This window comes from Salvelinus sp. IW2-2015, linkage group LG1 (assembly GCF_002910315.2).
Source record: "Salvelinus sp. IW2-2015 linkage group LG1, ASM291031v2, whole genome shotgun sequence".
In the NCBI taxonomy this organism is placed as follows: Eukaryota; Metazoa; Chordata; class Actinopteri; order Salmoniformes; family Salmonidae; genus Salvelinus; species Salvelinus sp. IW2-2015.
In genome coordinates, this window is record NC_036838.1 from 2,453,931 (window position 1) to 2,473,969 (window position 20,039).

Consider the following 20,039-nt stretch of genomic DNA (forward strand, 5'->3'; position numbering starts at 1 on the left):
AATAAAACATTGTTGCCGTTCCTCATCAGCCAGGGCTCAACTCTCCAAATGTCGAGGTACAGTAGAGAACAGCACAACACACTCGGTTCTCATACAAGCGGAAAGGAGAGAGGAAATATAGAGGGAGAGAGAAGAGAGGGAGGTGGAAGAGCTGTGTGTCATTATTAGTGTATGTGTGTGTTTACAGGGCACGGGTGGTGTGTTAGAGGGCTGGAAGCACTGGGGCCTGTATGTATCAAGCGTCTCAGTGTAGAGTGCTGATCTAGAATCAGGCCTGCCTTGTCTATGTCATTTTATTCATTGGGATATAAAGGCAAACCTGGTCCTAAATCAGCACGCTTGATACATACCTGCATAAGTGCCTCTGCGCCTCGTCTCCCCTGTAGGCTCTTCACGCAGTCTCAGTGGTCATGCGACGGACGGTGCGACGTCCAAAACGCTCCCTCAGCCTCTTCGTTAGTGGGCCACACAGCAACCACCACTATAGCAATGAGCAGGAGCACGATCACCACCAGCATCCCTGAAACAAGAATGGAAACACAAAGAGAAGGATAAGTACTGTAGGGGGAAACTCGACAGAAATTCAAACAATCAACAACTTTACAAAGTGTACCTAATGCAGAGTAGTTACAGCACAGACAGGTACAGTACATACTAGTTACATAGACAGGTAGAGTACATACTAGTTACATAGACAGGTAGAGTACATACTAGTTACATAGACAGGTAGAGTACATACTAGTTACATAGACAGTACAGTACATACTAGTTACATAGACAGGTACAGTACATACTAGTTACATAGACAGAGAATTCTACACATTGCCTCTAAATTCTTCTGATCAGGCTAAGCTGGACAGCCACAGACCAAAGGAATAGGTGGTGGAAAAGCAACCAATAAGTAAACTTGAAAAAGGTAGGCCTAGGCCTTTTTCTAGTTAGCTCAGACCTTTGGCCCTAGCCACTTTTCTAAATCCCTGCTGCGCCCCAGTGTTTAGGCTACTACCCTCATATTACCTGCACATTTTCCCCAAGATGACTTAATACATGTTTATATGCAATCTAGAATTGTGACAGGTTTATTGGCACAGATCACGCTGCGGTGGGCATGTGTTCCAGATCTGACTTCACTGGAGAGGGTAATCAATGTTTTTCCACCAATGCTGTGGAGACAGAGGAGACCTGAAAGATTATACTGTAGCTACCTCACACTTAAATCAAAAGCTTTTTACCCCACAGGACCTGAAAATGATATAGACACAGATCAAATTAACGTTTTTATCATGGCCAAGATAATAAAGAAAATATAGAAAAACGATTCAAAAAGTTCAAGACCAACATTTATTATCAAGACTGTGAAATAGGTAGTTATTCTGTGTTTGCATATTGGCTTGTTTTATATGGGTTTGAATATCATATGGCTAGCCTACAACCACCGTTCAATGGGTTTTCCAGTTGTCTTGGCTAGTCTGTTGTCATCTAACCTACAGCTGTTTCAAATCCTGAAACCTTCCTAAGGTGGTAAGAATAAAAGGACTGGTGGATGGCTGGTGTCAAGTGTCATGCCTCTCAACCGTGGTCAGCTTTCATGGCAGCTAGGGAGATTTGTCTCCCAACTTCATGCCACACATTACAGTAGATATGGAAAACTATCTACAATGACACATTTAGCCACATTTTCCTCTCGCTCTCTCTCTAGTGTTTCTCCTTGAATGGCATCCCCATCGGGTGAAGATTTCAAACAACTGCATCCTGGAGAATCTGATGGCTTGATGGCTGTCGACAGTCTCTGGCTGACTCAAGTTGTCCATGGTTGTTTCGCATGCGAGGTGGTATTTTCCCTCCCGGACTTTTCACTTTTGGTTTACATTTCTTTCATACCTTGGCTTTCTCGTCGTGCATTCTACTCTGCAGCGTAATTGCAGTCTGGTCCACAGGGAGAGATAGGGGGGAAGATGAACCCAAGCTGAACTAATTGCCTGCGTCGTAGTCAGAGTAGAACTCCTAATCTAGGATCAGCCCCCCGTGCCGTCCGTGGAATCTTGTTCATTGTGATCTAAAAGGTAAACCTGATTCTAGATCAGATGTTCTTATGAGACATAGGACTTGGCTYGGAAGCTTGGATGTGGCAGCAGCGAGTCCAAAGATCTGGATGCCTCGTTAGCTTGGTTGGTTGCGACACTTTCTCCTACTTTTAGGATTTCTTAATTGAATACGGTGGTATGGTTACTGTAAGGATACACTACTAAACAGTTCCAAACTGAGGGACAGATCCCTCAGAGGGGAATATCTCTCTCTCTGAGTTTAGTGAAGGAGATGCAGGCACAACTTAGTGGCTATGCCCATTCACCATAGTCTACATGTAACCAATTAATCCTAGTCCTATTTACCCTTCTTCTCCTAAATTTTTATTTCAAACTTTCAATAAAACAGCTCTGTCTGAAGCCTAGCATGCTAGTCTCCGACCWCTCAGAATGATCATTGGTCGAGACAGGACCTCCCCACTTGATAACTTACACATGTGAGCAGAGGCGCAACAACGTAAATGTCAAGTGGAAACATTCCTCCCAACAGCCCTCATGATGGCTTTTTAAACACCTCACACTTAAGAGAAATATACACACACACGCCAGACAATTAACTACGCTTCAGTGTGAAGGATATTAAAACAGGATAGTATGCTGTCATCTTTACATTCAGCTCGACTTGACGGAGGGCGTAGGCAGATAAACATTCTGAAGTCAAATTACGTTAGACGTTCATGTACTTCGTTGGATAATAAAGTCATCTTCTTCTTCGATATGTCCCCTACCACCCAGTCACCTCAACCCCCAGACACCCTACCAACACTCCCTCCCCTTCTCTTTGGGACTGTCCRCGTCCCGCTAAGTAACTAAATAAGTTACTCCTGACCCAGTCTCGACGAAGCAATGACAACAATCACATTTGCAAGCCAAATAGATGAGACTACGCTTCGCCATTGAAGCCAAGGGGTCTACAGTGCAGTCAGCAGTCAAAGTGACCCCCCCCAAGAGCTTCAGAGATGGGCAGAGTAAGAAGGATTGGGGTACAACCTTTTTAGCATTTCCCGACATATCGGTAAGACAAATCCTAATTGGTGGAGAAAAGGAAGGGATACGGGTAGAATTTGTATTTCTGTCTCTGCCCTCGCCAACACACACACACCTCCCCCGTTCGTACCCTTTGCCTATGGTTCATAGCTCTTTTCGGCCACAAAAGACTCGGCTGACCTTTGACGACGGGTCAAATTTGATGTTAACATGGTTTGCGAGGTCATCACTTTCCTAATTGTAAACCTTTAGGTTTCTCACACCATGGTAGATAGTTATCCTCCAGCAAGTCCATTGTAATATGAATATATCACTTCAGAACACATTGATGAACATCATATTGAAGTGATATACAGTCAAACGAAAAGCTTTCGCAAAGGAATAACACATTTCATAGAAAAGAAGCCGTAAAGCGACTGCTGTTTCAGATCTATTGTTTTACAGCCATCCAATGTTCCACTCTTGCCAGCCAAAAACAAGTGGTAAAGGTGAGGTAAGCYTTTGTAAACGTGACAAACCATGACATTCGAGACCTGTTACTCCTCTAGGTCATGGGATCAACACCGCCATACGTACAAAAATCTTGGATTTTTTTTGTTTTAGTACAACCCTAGATTTGAATGGTTTGTTTCAGTATTTTTTCGGTCCAACACTGAAATGAATGCTAGGGCATGGGAGACTAGTAAAAATGATCATATCGGCATCAAAAGTATTCAAGATTTACTTAACAGGCTTAAAGGGATTCAGTGAAATTAAGTTACATTTACCTATCCTCAATGACAACCCCTCGAAAGCCCTAACAATTCAGGCCTACTTGAGATGCAAGCCACCTGCGGGATTCGAGTCTGTGAGTATGTGTGTGTGAGGTTTCCCTCCAGCCTCCGCAGGCCCATGGGATTAGTCCATTGGAGAGAGGTCTGCCCCCACGTTGCTGGATGAGACACTTAAGCCCTGGGAAACTCACACCACCCTCCTAGGGCCCTTTGGTGCTAAGGGGTKATCTGCCTTTCTAATGCCACCTACCCCCCTCAAAACCTGTTCACTACCCGTTTCCCAGTAAAGGGAAGTGACATTGAAAAGTAGGCTTTACTTTATTGAATCTTTCTATTGGGCAGCCTTAACTTTCTCATTTTGCTCAAAGCTTAAACACGGTTTAAAAAGGCTAACCTCGAGTTAGCTTTAAAAGCTTTAACGTTTTTCTTGTCACCCATATATCCTGGTGAAATCCACAACCGTGTTGTGGTCTGATTGTGGCTCTTCCCCAATAAACCTCAGCACCGTGAGACTGATGACTGGAGGACTTGTAATGTGCTTGTGTCTCGACTCTCTCTATGTTTCAACAAGATCCAGGATGTTTCACAAGCCTGCCCTGAGATCCAGTCATGCACCCGTCGTTGCAGGATGGATCCATGGCGGTATGTTATGCTATGTGGGTCCTTCRTCCCTTCAGCGGAGAGATGACCCCGAACCATGTTCAGCCCGTGCTCGTCCAGCCTTCAGCTTACCAACTAAACACAAAGGTAGGATGGATTTTCCACAGCGTCCTCAGTCACTCATCTCCTTGTTTTATCTCTGGCAGAAGGTCTAAGAGGTTGATTAAAGATTGACACAACTGCAAACAAAAGCCTCAGGTTCCATCAGTACACGTATAAGAAGATGTGGATTTGCTGGAGGTAATGCATCTAAATGCTGCAACTCCTAACAGCTCAAATCCTAACAACAGCAACATCTTATGTTAAATCCTCAAGTTCAACACACATCTTAAGTCAGGATTCTGCCCCCACTGTGCATAATCTGGGATGTTTCTTCTCTTATGAGAGAAAGTATGTRAAGTATGCCCGTCTCCTTGTCAAAGCCAGTCTTTCCCACCCATAGGAGAACTGAAGGAAGACATAACACTCAAGCCTGGGCTTTGGACGAGCTGGGTTCCAAAAACAAATAAAGCCCAGGCTCAGGAATTATCAACACGCACCCAAGAACAAGAGGAGAAACACTCCAAAAGATGTGTGGCGTGTTCTAGTTTCAATTATTTCTTTGCACGAGACCAAGACAAGTGTCAAACAAACCAGGAGAAGAGAGGATGGAAAAAGGAGGAATGGAGCGGGTGGGGACCCCCCCCTCTCTCTAGAGAAGAGAATGGATAGGGAGAGAAGGAGACAACAATGAGAGAGAACACAGACAGATATAAAAGACAGAGAGACAGAGAGAGAGTGAGAGAGACTCCTGGGTTAGCACAATGTGCCCAGTGACTCTATTTCTGAGATCTTCAAACAAACCTTCCCTGGGTGTCATGGTGACTGGGAAGAAATGGCATCAACTGTTATATTAGCTGATCCTTCATCCCCCAGATCTTACTGTTGTATCCGCGCGCCACTGTTCGCCTGTTAGTGGGGGCTCCTGGTGCAACAACGCGACCATCTCCAAGGTGACGCAGACTGGCGTTTACAAGGCAAACATAGCTTGACTACGCCAACAAGCTTTGTCGCACATTCCCGTTCTCGCTGTACGGTAGCTAGCCTAGCTACCTCCCCTCTCTGGCATATCTTTTTCCCAGCAGAGAGAAAGAAGCAGGGTGGCCATTGAGAGAGGAAAGCCAGGCTTTGTAAAGGCTAAAGACCAAAGAGCCGAGTTAAACAAATTAAAGGGGATTGGGGGGGGGGGGGTAATGGTGAGGGAGGGCCCCATTGACACAGCATCACAGCTCCTCTTTAGCTCTGTAAACCACTGAACTCCATCAAAGACTGGTTACAAGAGAGGGTGGTGCTGACTTACTACACTACAGACTGGCTCCTGGGAGTCCTTTGAAAGTGGTACCAAGAAAGGCTTTTTGACTTACTACAGAGTCTGTACTACAGCCTGGCTCTTGGAAGCCCCTTCACAGAGCAAGGGAATGGGAATTGGATAGGGGGACCTATGTGGGACTGTTTTCTATAGCAGAGAGTAGTAGATGTGATAGAGACAATCCCCACGCCACTGTGTGGTGTTTCGGTGCCATCAATGTCGTTGTTTCTGGTCAATTAAGCAGCATCGAGTCTGCTTCCGGTGGGCACAGCAATGATATCGCTGAATGGACTACGATGGATGGAGCTACTCTGGGAGAACCCAGCTTCAGAGGGTTCTGATAGGAGCTCTTTAACACGATCTTTAACCATCACGAATGACTTACCTGGAGAGTAAAGATTATAGGACTGAGACTCAATATAACACATAACTGGGTGCATTTAGTGTTTGGCTCTGGCTTTCCCATTACTGAAGGTCTATGCTCCCTTTACTAGGCCATTCACAGCACACTGAACTGTACTGAGAGCTGCAGAAAGAGAAAAAGGAGATGGGACCGATGCTTGTAAATCTGGATGACAGACAGACTTATTACAGTTGGGTTAGGAACACAGAGCAGATCAAATGGCCTGGCAGACCGCAGCGACCCTGGAGAAGAAAGAGAAAGAAGATGTGCTCACCGCAGGAAGCCGACTTAGTCTCCACCAGCTTAACCCTTCGTGTCTCGTTGCGGATCCGGTCATCCGTCTTGTCCACCAGGTGGGTGAGGTCATCGATGATTTCTAAGAGGGAAAGAGAGCAGTGACAAAGTTAGTTGGAACGATGCTTCAACTTTGAGTACATCTCAAAGACCACAAAAATTTATAGATTTTTTAATTATTTTCAGATTTAAGTGACCTCCAACAGTCCTATGCTCTCGGCACTCGCTAATAAAATCACCCTTTATAGAAACGCTATGGACTTGGAAGGAAACAGAGCCTATATAGGTGCTGTCGGCAGCCTCAAACAGCCCTCGAGACAAAAGAGAAGAGTGATGGGGGGAATGTGTGAAAGCACTCTTCTCCCTTTCAAAATGGTTCAGTACTTCCTGAATCAATGCTGGCTTTAATCAGTGACTCTACTTTAACGGCCGCTCGTGGAACAGACGCCAGCCGGGCGCTGCTGCAGTACAGTAGGACTTCCTGTCTTGAAGGCCGTCCAGCTGGAGGCCTGTGGTTCATAACGACGAGTTGCCGTGGTGACACGACAGCCATGGTAGTCCACAACTGCTGGAGACCACCCGAGACCACGACTTAGGTCACTGCCATCCAACACTACAGCGCAGCAAAATCCCGGCAGGCAAAACTGGTTGACATGACGTCATAATGAATGTAAAACTGGTCATTACAAAAAATGGCATTTCAACCAGTTTTGCTCCCTAGGAAATGCAGTGAGCATTTACATATTAAATCGCTTCACTCGCTGCAAGAGACTGTTTTTGTATGACATTGAGTGAACTGTGTTTCAGCGGCGAGAGCCTTTGAAAATGTTCCCACTGCTGTCCTTGCTATTCAACTCATAGGCGGAGTAAACCAATTACTCAACAATGAAACACAAACATGAAGAAATATCTGAAGAAATATGAGCGAAAAAGTGTCAAAACAGCATGGCTCATTTCTCGAGTTCTACATTAAATTATTTATTGCTAAACAGAATCTAAATGATCCATTTCGTCTTCAGCGTTTGGGTGTACGTCTGTAGATCGAGCTGTGTGGCACTGGCTCGTCGTTTGTTCAATTCAAGCCTCGATGATAGGTCCTCTCCAGTCTCCAGCAAACCTTTGATCAGAAATAAGAAATTCTAGGGGCACGAACAGTGACGTGTTGTGGACTTTTTTAAACAAACTGAGGCCGAGGAGAAAAAGACCAACTGAAGGACAGAAACTCTGTTCACGTACTACCCATTTGGCAAGTTGGAGTATTTTCAGGAAAGGAAAGCAAGTCTTTCACCTACAGGCGTCCTTTGGCTGCCAACTCAAACAAGCTGCTTTCTTATTTCAGGAAACTACCTGTTTTCTGACGTCTGAGACAGACATACATGTCTAACAGAGGGTTTTCAAGCAAGTTACAAAATGACTCCAATATAATTTGCATCCGTCCTGTGTAACATCAACCAGGCTAAATTATGAAATTCTCACGAGTGAGTTCGAAGGTCATAATCAGACTATTCTTATCTCTAGGTAAGTTGTCTTTCCTAGTTCGAGGCGCCCCTTCGCCAGTGAAAAAGCATGCTTCGGTAAGTGGAGTCATCAGTGGTTGACAAGGGAACCTGCTTTCGCCCAACTCGGATAATTAAGTTGGAGATAATTTGGGTGAGGCGGGTCAGGCAGCGTCAGTTTTAAAGGGGCAAAGTGCGGAGCAGAGAGGAAAGGGGCGACGGAGAGACGTGAGAGGGCCATGTGTAAAACATCTCCTGGGACATCCACCTCATCCTAGCATGAGGCACAATTTACGAGCAGCGAAACTGAGAGAAAGAAAACCAAGAGACGGTCTTACAAGTTCGACCAGCTACCCCTTGGGATAGGTACACAAAAAAACGAACAACTCGCTTCCCCTCTTCGCATGCCGCGCTCCAGAGACATAATTCCCTTTCCTAATGCAGCACGTTGCTCCGATACATGACAGTGCTCTCCCTGGCTCGACTCGGGCCTATCAGCCACACCACAATGCAGGGCCTGTTCCAAAACGAAGGTTGTTTATTTTAAATGCTATTACACTGGATAAACCTCCAAACCCACAGTGTGGGAGAGAGCACAGAGTCATAGGCTCATACTCACATAGTGATGTCATCCGGTGTACTGTAAGTGACGGCTTGCAACCCCTCCCCCCCTTCACATTGGTAAGTAGAGGAAGCCATCTTTCTAAACTCTGAGCAGGCACCCAACGCTAGCATCAGAAACAGTGGAACGTGTACTGAGGTCTATAATCACCGCCCTATCCCGCACCGCCTTTATTTCCTTTTTTCTAAGGGGTGGATCAGCTAAATATTGCGGGAAAGAATGTTGCTTCCATCAATGTAATTGTCTGCATCATTTCCAATCCCCCATATATTTTGTGGGTAAATATATATATCCATATACATAGACACATGCATACATATACACATATATACATACACATACCAATATAGACAAACATACTTTGTTTTGAATATTTTTTGAATATACCTTTATTATTCCCCGCAAACCCTACCACCCTTCCCCCAATTGGAGAACCAATAAAAAGTTAGGCTTCTACCTTCAGTTTATACACATTTTACAGACACAATCTATTTTACAATAGTTATATTTTGTTTGTTTTTAGTCCTTCCTCTATTTCTGATGTCCATCCAGTTTGATTTCTATTTGTAACTGTGCTATTTCACAAAGGTTCTGAACCTATATACATTTTACAGACCCCGTATGTTTTACATTGGTTATCTTGTTATTAGTCCCACCCTTCAGCTCCATTCAACCCCTCCCATCTATCGCTCAACATCATCCATTTTGGATTTCTATTTGCCATATATTTTTCAACTGTGCTTTGATGCTTCACAAAAGTACTGAACCTTTCTATTCTCATAGCTTCTACAGATTGTAAKTTAAAAATAAWRWTTTTRGCTAAAATAATTATTATATTATTGATTGATTGACTATGGCTTTTCAAATCKCCCAGTATTGCTATCTGCAGRGTTAGTTCTAGGCAAATGTTGCAATTCTTCAGCCATTCCTGGACCTGTGACCAAAAACGAGCTACATATGGACAATACCAAAATAAATGATCTAATGACTCTACCTCCTCACAGCAGAATCTGCAGAGCTGGGAAGATTGTATCCCCCCATATATATCACATTCTATTGGTTGCAATAATTTTGTATAGTAATTTAAATTAAAAAATTCAAAGTTTTGAATCCGGCGTTGTTTTGCGTATCAATTCATAACCCATGTGCCATGGAATGGGTACATCGAAAATCTCTTCCCAACTATTTTGTCCCACACCCCCTTACTTAACCCCCTTCCCCTCGGTCGTCAAGGACAAACAATGGTAAACACGCTGGTCGAACAGAGCCTTTTGTCGATGTCAGTGATGAGGCTCTCTTTAGAATACAGCCCACGGTCAAGGCGAGGCATTATTGCTAAGAGTCTGCTTAGACAGTATCTCTGAGTAACACCTCAGAGACAGAAAACACACAGTCACACATTCTCACACAGAAGCTTCTTAACTTAAATGAGGAAAAAGTTGGCGAGACACAGCTGTTTGTGTCTAGTTTACTATTCAGTGTGCAGCACATCAACAAGCTTAATAAATGGATTTCTCCACCCACACACCACCACAGACACAAACCAATGTGAAAGCCCAATCTAAAACAGCAATCTAAAGTCGACGGAAAAACTCCAATCAAAGACTTTAAAAAATGCAGATAAATGGGCAACGAGCCCTCGATTTTCCACCTTTTTTTAAATGAAGGCACGAGTGATTGCAAGTCAAAGGAATTGGTGAAAACAAACAAGAGTAGTTTCCTTCACAATTAAGACAACGTCGGTGTTCTTCCTTCCCTGAGGAAAGAGACATGAATCTATCAGCGTCATAATATACACAAGTAACTAACTACACTTTTCTTAATTAATCTACGCAAACATATTTATGTCCTTACTCCAACATTCCCCAAGAAAATGCAAGAGGCAATTAGCAAGTTCTTCATGGATACCGACTGTTCCCATTGTCACCTCATTTGTTTAGCTAGAAACACAATTAAAAACTCCAGGCGCAGTCGCTTGGGGGAAAGACCGGGTGGGGTGGCTGGTTTGGGTGGGTGGCTGGTTTGGGTGGGTGGCTGGTTGTTTGGCAGCCAAAAGACAGAGACAGCAGTGCTGTTGAGATTACACGGATGTGTCAACTGACAGGCCAAGTTCACAGCTCTGAAAAAAAAAAAAAAGAAGAGACTTTCCTTCCCAAACAGCAAAATAAACACCGCAATCCTATCTCTTCCAGAAGGGTACACGCCATTGTCACCTTGCGTTCCTCTCTTTCTGTAGCTCTTTCTCTCTCAACTCTATGCACAGAAGGGAAAGCACCCTCGCATGAGTTTGTTTTTAGGTTGCATTATCTTCCTAGTCTTCTCTGTCTTTGTCCTGTGTACAGTACAGGTTGCCGAGGAGGAAAGGTGTAGGCATGCCCACGAGTGACGTCATTTGACACAGCAATTCCCCAGCCACACTGGTGCACCGTAGGACGACGGTCACATTCTTCTGAAGAAACATGACACCGCCGAAGGACTCAGACACAGATGTTGTTCTGCGATGACGTCACCCACATCTTTACTTTGTCCTCTGCGGCCGACTACACTGCGCCCTCTCAGAGTCCCATCATTTCCCATCCAAGACAATTACACTGCTTCTCTAAACAATGTTCCTGATTGCCTTTAGATCCAATGCCAGCTTCCTGTCTCAAGACACAATAGTTAACAGGTTCATMTCCATCCCTGTTGGATGGTCATCTGGATGGAGAGACTGAGAGACTTCCTCTCCTCTGCACATAGGGAACAGTGAGTTCTAGGATGAACGCCTTAGTTTTAGTATTGGACGGCCGATTGTTTTGGGAGACCAAAGAAGCAGAAATCCCTTTGAGGAATAGTGAGGAATAGTGTTTATCATGGACAATGTTCTCCCTATGTGTCCTATCACTGGCTCTGACAATGAGATTTTCCTCTCAGACGACACAGAGCAGAAGACTCACGTCATTCTCCATTTCCTTGTCTMGCGTCTCAAATCATGTCTCACGCCTGCAAACAAACATTGGAGGATATGACCTCAAGGTCCAACATTACCGGTTCTTGCTCATCCAGATCCAAGATCCAACTTTATTACACAACTGTAAGCAGAGCAATACTTATGGTCCGGTAGTAACATAAGTAAGGAGGCCATTCGGGACCAAAGGAGCAGAGCCGGGGCTTTGGCGCCAGTTACGAGATGGAGTGGAGTTCGTCAAGGGTCAGGAAGTGCAACTGAGTGAAGCAATGGTTCAGGTACTGGGGTCTGTCAATGCAGCGTCCTGGGAGGGATTTCCCAGTCTCATCCCCGACAGGATGTGGTGTTGGGCCATAGGCCAATAGGCATCCAGTATCACCAACAGGACCTGTCATGGCAGAGTCTGTAGAAGAGGCAAAGCAGCAGTCTTAGGCCCCAAGTGTGTGTGTGTGTGTCTCTGTCTGTCTCTCTCTAGGCTATTACAACAGGGCTCAGATAACTAACATCAGCCCTACACAAAACAAAGGGCAATGTCGCTCTTCGAGATGAATGAGAGGGGACTTACTCCCTCCCCAACCTCCTTCATATCCCTCCAAACACACAAGTTGCTGACGCATTTGTACTGGATATGCTGTTGCGGCTTTGGGGCACCATTCTAAACAGTGACACCCCACTGGCTCCAGGACACGCTGTATTAACTGTGTGTGTTATTGTAGGATGCCTTCCCAATCCGATGGCCTGGGCACAGAGAGAGAGAGAGAGAGAGAGAGAGAGAGAGAGAGAGAGAGAGAGAGAGAGAGAGTGCTGCTTGTTTTTCAAACACAAACAGACTCGGCAGGCACTCATTTCGTTGCACTTACCCGAGTGATTTCTCCTGAGGATATGACAGACAGAGCGCTCCACTTTACACTCAGAATCCTGGGCCCCTGTAGCTAGTTACCCACCACAACTGTTACCAATTGGCCCCAATGTAGAGAGGAGAGGTCTCTGGTTGCCAAGCAAAACACAACACTCTGTCGTTACTGGAACTTCACTTGGCACACATCGTGTACGCAGCACTCCGCTTGGATGATATACTGTAGTGCCGGGCAATTACAMTATTTACAAGAATTTGCGCCTTTCCGTCAAAGTTTTCGTCCTCTTTTTGTTCTTAAACTTTCCCGCCCCGCCTCGATGCGCATTGTAAACAAGTGAGGATTAGTAAGGGCTGCACTCACAGCTCTGAGCTTTCTGACTTTATAAACTGACAGCGGAGAGAGCAACGCTAAGCTGGGGGCCAATAATGTGGAGAGAAAAAACCCTCAAACGAACCATTTCGGTTTCAATAAGAAGGACTTGGGTAAAGAAACAGTGCAGAAAATGTGTTTTGGCCAGTCTGACATGTGGGAAGTAGAAGAAATAAACAACGGCACTTTCTTCTCCTAGCAACCATCTAGCAACCATCTAGCAACCATCTAGCAACCATCTAGCGCAGCTAGTATAAAAAAAAAGAGCTGTCCGTTTATTTGTTCATAATGGAGTGTCTATTGAGGTTTACAAGAGTACTTGCCATGATTTCTGAAGTGGATCCAAAACCAACAACATGCCTCAAGACACGATTTATTCATGATGAAAAAAATGTGACCACAAAAATAACAAAATCAACAATAATAAAAATAAACACTACATTTGGCCTGTTAGCGTTGCTTGTCCAATGAATCTGATTTACAAAGGGTTTGTAAAGCCTCTAAGGCTCTTAGAAGCTGAAAAGTATGTGTAGAATGGACTGCTTACGAGAGGGGATCGATTGGCCTTAAACCAAGGCATTGACAAATGGCACCTTAGGCCACCATGAAATAGCATTGCCATGAGGTCGAAGATGTGTGTGAGAGTGTGTGTGTGTGTCTCTTCCTCCTGTGTGTGTCAGTCATTGTCTGTAAGCAATAACACACTCGCCAGGAGCTTTTTGGAGCTGAAGCATCTCCATGCGTTTCCTCCCAGCATCTGGTCTTCTGAAGTSCCTCAGCACATGTGCATAGATTAGTCTCACCACAGGGTTGGAATTGCCCCCGCCTCCATGCATCCACAGCCCTCCACCGAGCACGACGGGGTCCCGTACCATTTACCCCTATTTACCCAAAATATACGCCGTCAGTCGTCACGCGGACACCCAAAATGGAGGTCAGGTTGACGGATGACTCTGTTGATGGTGGAACCTCCACTAGAAAGAATGCACTTGAAAGAGAAGCCAGAGACATCCACCACCACCACTGAGCCTTTCCCTTTGACGAGTGCAGTCCTATCCCGRCGCTGTGCCCTTGCTTTGACGAAATACAGTTGATTTTGGGTCCCACTGGTGATGGCGAAACAGGAAGTCAGGTGAATTACGGCAGTGGTTCTCAAACCTCTCCTCAGGGTCCCTCAGACGTTTCACAATTTTGCTGWAGCCCTGAATTAGCTCACCTGACTCACTTAGTCAAAAGCTTGATGAATAGTCAACAAGTTGAATCAGGTGTTCTAGCTCTGGAATATATTAAATACATGGAATGGCTGAAGGGTACCCGGGGAGAGGTTTGAGAACCACTGGATTAGGGATTAGTCCTGCAAAGGGTCGTAAATAGGACTGCCTGGTTTAACCACATTGTAGAAGGACAAGGTGAGGGGCTTATGACCACTTGGAAAGACTATGTCTGTCATGTTGTACGATCATGTCATTCTGCTGGGGTTCTCTGGGGGTGAATCCTTCAAATAACTCGCTTTCCAATGGAACGTGCAAATCCGAACCATTTCGAGAGTGAAAATGCATTGAGCATTTTTTTCAGGTAAACGTCAACCCTCCCGTGCCGAACGTCGATGTTCTTGGAGCCTCAAGGAAGTTCTTGGAAATCATCTCAAGGGACATAAAAATTGTAATAATGCCTCTTTAAAAGAGAAGAAACCCAAAGCGCAGGTCAGGCACACAGAGGAACGTAGTATACTGTTCCGTTGCCAGGTTCTCAGAACCAAACCTAGGTCTTTCATACCCACCAGGCCACAGCCATTCAGGATATTGCTTCAGAGGGTTGCCAGATTCCAGATTCATCCAGCAGCTCCCTATCATGGCCAGGTGCTGAACAATGAGTGTGTGATGAGCATGAGGGTGCCGGCAGAAGAACGGCCCAAAAGCACGGGACTCAGGGCAGGGGAACCATCATGGGCATGGACCCACAAACCACACGTCCTTACCACATTGAAATGGGTTAACATTTCACTTGTTTCTCCACTGGCTCAGTTGAGAGTCTGGTGGTAGCAACACCAGGGTTGTGCGTTTCCGCAAGGGCCACATCAACTAAGAATTGGTTGACAGTTCTGTACATCGTTTTGCATACAAGTGCCGGCTAAACGGCCGTGCTGTTATCGTTATTAGGGAAAAGKGGAACAGTACAACAGGAAACACAATCTCTGGACCGATTTCAGAGGGCACAGTGAGCATTAGGTCGTTTCCAGGATCTAGCATCGTCTCGCTGGCCTGGCACAGCAGTACTGTAAAAACACCCTGTAGGTATTGTCAATGTGAGTGTGCTGTGTAAACACCACCCGCAGAGACTGTGTTTCTCACCAACAAAACAAATCTGGACTAAGTTATACTGCACCCCTGTGGTGCTGAGCTGAGCTTCCCGGCAGTACACGGAGTGTGTCTGAATGACTGCTAAGAGTTATAGCGGGACTTTGATGTGCAGCCAGGGCCCGTTTAACACACACACACACATTCTGCCAGGACCCTTGTCTGGGTCCAGAGTGAAGATTCACCATCCATAATAACGCCAAGTCCCTCACTGTCCATTGACAGTGGAGAAGAAGAAGGAAAGATATGTCTCAAACAGGAAACTATGATGGAGACATTTTATTATGGAAAACTGATTCCACCGGCAGCTGTTGTTTAGCCACTCAGAGTACAGGAATGTGTAACAAGAGACAGTTTTGGTACTGAGTATTAAAAAAGTATCACGATAATTTGACAAATCTGAGACTGACTCATGTGAAGAGAGACTTAAGTCAGTGACATCTACGAGCTGAGTAAGAAATTAGGGGGCAAAGGGGTAAGGCCAACAGGATGTACTTCCAAGCGGGCCAATCTGGTTGAAAAGACGTCACTGTAACCAGTTTACAACCAGAATCCAGCGTTGTTTTGCATGCTGGGTTGCCTTTAGCATGACTGCCCTTTAGAATGGTTCCTTACATGTCACAGGGCTCCAAGTTCCAGTAAGTTACCAATGTGCATCTGAAATCTGCTGCTGATCTTTGCTGTGAACTGGGTTCAAAGTTTTGATTGGATCAGAAGAACTCCGTAACACCTCTGATAGGGGTGATATCCTTGGCTTGTAAAAGTTCCATAGCACTCCATAGAAAGACTAAAATAACAGCAAGTAGGTAAAATAATAAAGTCACCTTCAAACATACACAACATGTTATTTTCCCTTCTGAAAGCTGTTTTTATTTATAACTGTATATTACTTTCATTTATGATACCATTATAAACTGTGGGTTAGAGAGAGAGAGAGAGACAGAGAGAGAGAGAGACAGAGAGAGAGAGGCAGAGAGACAGAGAGAGAGAGAGAGAGAGAGAGAGAGAGAGAGGTGGGGATACTATTGTGGTAAAAGTCCCTCTATTAAAATGTTTAAAACCCACAAACTTGGGCCGTGGCAGGGCTATGTGCTGTTGTAGCTCACGCCAGAATAAATGTTTGAGTACAGTGTTCCTGAAAAAACATCCATACAGGAAAAATACCCCCCCACCCCCCAATGTAGCTTCTGGACACCAAAGAAGGTATTTCACCACCAAAACACACACCAAAACATGCTGCAATCGTGCACACACACAAACCGATTCACGCACATACGGACACGGGCTCGCGCACACACTGTTGTGAGAAACAGACCGGCGCGTACACACACACGCTCATGTACTGAACATACATAAGCGCAACCTATCTAAATGCCATCACAACGTACATAGGAAAACTACGTGAAAAGAAGAGGGGTTTAGGGGAATATTATGTCGCAATCGTCTCCACAGCTGCGAGTGCATTCTGTATAATACCAGAAAGCCCTCACCGCTGATGAGGAACATGAGTAGGTGGTGATCGCTCACAGACAGGGAAACCACCTCTAAGGTACAAAACAAATGAACAAACTTTAATTGACATTTACGACTTTCCCTCCTCCCAAAACCTCCCCTCAAATCCACAACTCAGTCCCCACAAAACCTCCCATTTCATCATCAGAACCGTCTCAGCTGTCGTCTCCTCTACTGCCCACTGGTGGCGATGTAGCTGAATTACAGCGCATTGTACCGCACAGGGCAGCAGCCAAGCAGCACACTGACCAGACAGTCAGTATCCTCAATGCACTGGCGTGGACGTGTGGTTACATATTCTTGTCGTTGTGTTCAAGACACCTCTGTATAGATAAAATATGGTTATGTTGTGACTGAAAGGTCAAAAAAGTAGTATGTACAAGGCTGATGTTCCTTCATATATGGCCTTGGCTGGCAGAGAGCCATAGAAACAGAAGCTACCATAGGGAGGGAGTGGTAAGATGAAACACCGGCATGCCCTGTGATGTCGAGGTCTGTATCTGTCTGGACTCGTGTCCTCCAGCCGGTAGCAGCTCCCATCCACACGCCACTCAGTGCACGAACCCCCTAGGAAGACTATTCTAGATCATTCACCTTGGGTCTACTCTACTTCACCCTGACAACAGAACACAGACAGGTAGGTACAGTAACACAGTAGGTCTCCTTTGCTCTTCCACAACATTTCACTTTGTGTCTTTTAAAACAAACACTTTGCTGTCGTGGATCCTGGCATAATATACACTGAGTGTATAAAACATTAGGAACACCTTCCTAATATTGAGTTGCACCACATTTTGCCCTCAGAACAGCCTCGATTCATCGTGGCGTGGACTCTACAACGTGTCGAAAGTGTTCTACAGGGGACGCTGGCCCATGTTGACTCCAATGCTTCCCACGGTTGTGTCAAGTTGGCTGGATGTCCTTTGGGTGGTGGACCATTCTTGATACACACCCAGCAGCGTTGCAGTGCTTGACACAAACCAGTGCGCCTGGCAGCTACTACCATACTCTGTTCAAAAGCACTTAAATCTTTTGTCTTGCCCATTCACCATCTAAATGGCACACATAACCAATCCGTGTCTCAATTGTCTCAAGGCTTAAAAATCCTTCATTAACCTGTCTCCTACACCTTCATCTACACTGATTGAAGTAGATTTAACAAGTGACATCAATAAGGGATCATAGCTTTCACCTGGATTCACCTGGTCAGTCTATGTCACGGAAAGAGCAGGTGCTCCTAATATGTTGTACACTGTGTATTATTAATGTTTACTTTGTGGGAATTCTGCCTTTCTCTCATGACGTAGGCCTCCAGAAAAAAATATTTTTACACAGCCTGGTTGGAAAACGGAACAGCGGCGACCTAGAATCAAAATGGGAACAGTATTAAGCCAAAACCATAACAGATGAGAAAAATAAGACCCTAGCCTAGATCAAAAGGACCTGGTTGTTCATCCGAGCGTAGGCGATCTGAGAGACACAACGCAGAGCGCGAACCTTCAACGTTCAACAAAACGAGGCTAAAAGAGCTCATTTGTGAGGCAAAACTGCTTTTGAAGCTCACCGTACTATTACAGGGAGGGAGCCGTGAAGATGACTTTTATCAAACCCTCCACTCCATGTGTTWATCTTGTGGATTTCACACATAGGGCAACAGATCAAATAGAGGGGACAGAAACCGGATTTCCTCTTTTGAAGCACTTCAAAAGCCTTATCTTGGAAACAAAGATAGGCGATACTCATCCGGCGCGGTTTCAAATAATCATATTATGATTAAAGCCTTTGAGCTGCTCTTTCAGTCTTTGATTGTGATCGGTTGTCTCTGCGCAGACTTGAGGGTTACATGATCGCCATTGGTCATATCATGGTGTTAACTCAGATGAGTAATCTTCACGGGTGATGTCAGACACCTGTGGCAAAAGACTGGAACAGAAGAGGGGACTCACACGACTACAGTGTTCTAGGACTACAGTATGGCAATATGAGATGGACTTAATATCATGCAATATCTAATACATGCATTACTTCATGGAAGCAAATCACACTTGCCCCCCAAAATGTACTATAGGACCAACTTAAAATCTAACGTAATAAGTAGGCTACAACTTGGCAATGACACTCCCCTGACTTTAATTGACAATTAGACAAATTCCATTTAAAATGTGCTTATTAAGGTGTTTTTACAGATGAATAAACAATTCCACCATCCCCAACAATTCCACTGTAAAACATGTGTGCGGCGCATTTTCAACAGCCTAAAGAGGCATGCGTTCCCATCACCGAGACACTGTGAACAAGCCTGGCGTCTGGAGTCCCCTCATCATCACCATCCTCCACATTTTTACTTATGGAACGACGCCCTTCAAAAGCTCACCAAAGACTTGAGACGCTAATGAAGCATTACCTAATTCAAACATGAAGCCTCCCTCTCTTTTCCTAGCTCCATCTCCCCGTTTCTCTGCATCAGCTGTGATGAATGACTTCTAATGAGTCCCTGCTGTGTGGTTCAACTGGCTGCTTCTTCCAAAGCACCCCCCCATCTCTCTCACACCCACTCTTTCTCTCCATGGATGAAATCATTGGAAAATGACCCGTCTCTCGGCTGCCTTGCTTCAATGCCATTGCACAGTGTATTTCTAAGCCCATGCTTAACACCGAGTTCGATTTTACTGTGTAACACCCAACCCCAACCCTCCACGGGTAGCTTGTGCCTCCCCTCAGCCACCCTGTCACACTCATACGAACCTGTCCTATTCACTAATCACAACCTGAGTGWGAACACATGCCCCGTATATTCCATATGTGTGGCATGTTAAAAAGTAACAGCGGTGAATATTCTCTCTATTAAAAGGGAGAGTAGATGAAGGTCTCTGCTCTTTAGCCCTGCCGAAATGGGAACCACCTGCTGYACTGAGGTGGTGGGTAAGTCGAAGCCCTTCCACTCGTTATATGGGGTGACCCACTTTACCTCCAGACGYGTGGCGAAGAAGAGGCGGTACTTTAAATACATTTACTCCACCGAGATCCCGGCGGGTTCCAAACTGTTGGATGTGGCTTCCAAACCGGAGTGGTTAGCGATTAAGTAAACAGAGTGGGATATTTGTTCTCGCTGTCACTCACGTTAGCCAACGAGGCCCGGCTGAGCCAAGCGAGAGCCGAGCCAGGGCCAAAGTAACATTAAATTGCAGGGAATCCTTTGCCCTCCACCAAAAGGGAAAGTGCCAGCTGAAATTGCAACCTCACCACATGGCAAATGCACTTTCCTTTCCCCATGCAGCAATCTGTGATGAAGCCCTCCTGGGGGATATTACAGAGCGATATTAAGACGTT

The 20,039-nt window shown here is 45.2% G+C and overlaps 1 protein-coding gene across 2 annotated transcripts in view; it reads right to left on the reverse strand.

Moving 5' to 3' along the window:
* Window positions 1–310: 310 nt before the first annotated feature.
* Window positions 311–20,039, reverse strand: part of stx8 (syntaxin 8) — an 84,005-nt gene continuing 64,276 nt past the window's right edge. The window contains exons 7-8 of one of the 2 annotated variants that reach the window (XM_070449232.1): window positions 6,530–6,631; window positions 311–520 (exon numbers count right to left, since the gene is read on the reverse strand). In XM_070449232.1, the coding sequence (XP_070305333.1) occupies window positions 402–520; window positions 6,530–6,631 (221 nt within the window). In that variant the 3' untranslated portion in view covers window positions 311–401. The remainder of the gene's footprint in view (window positions 521–6,529; window positions 6,632–20,039) is intronic. The other variant, XM_024010833.3, reaches the window with a different exon arrangement.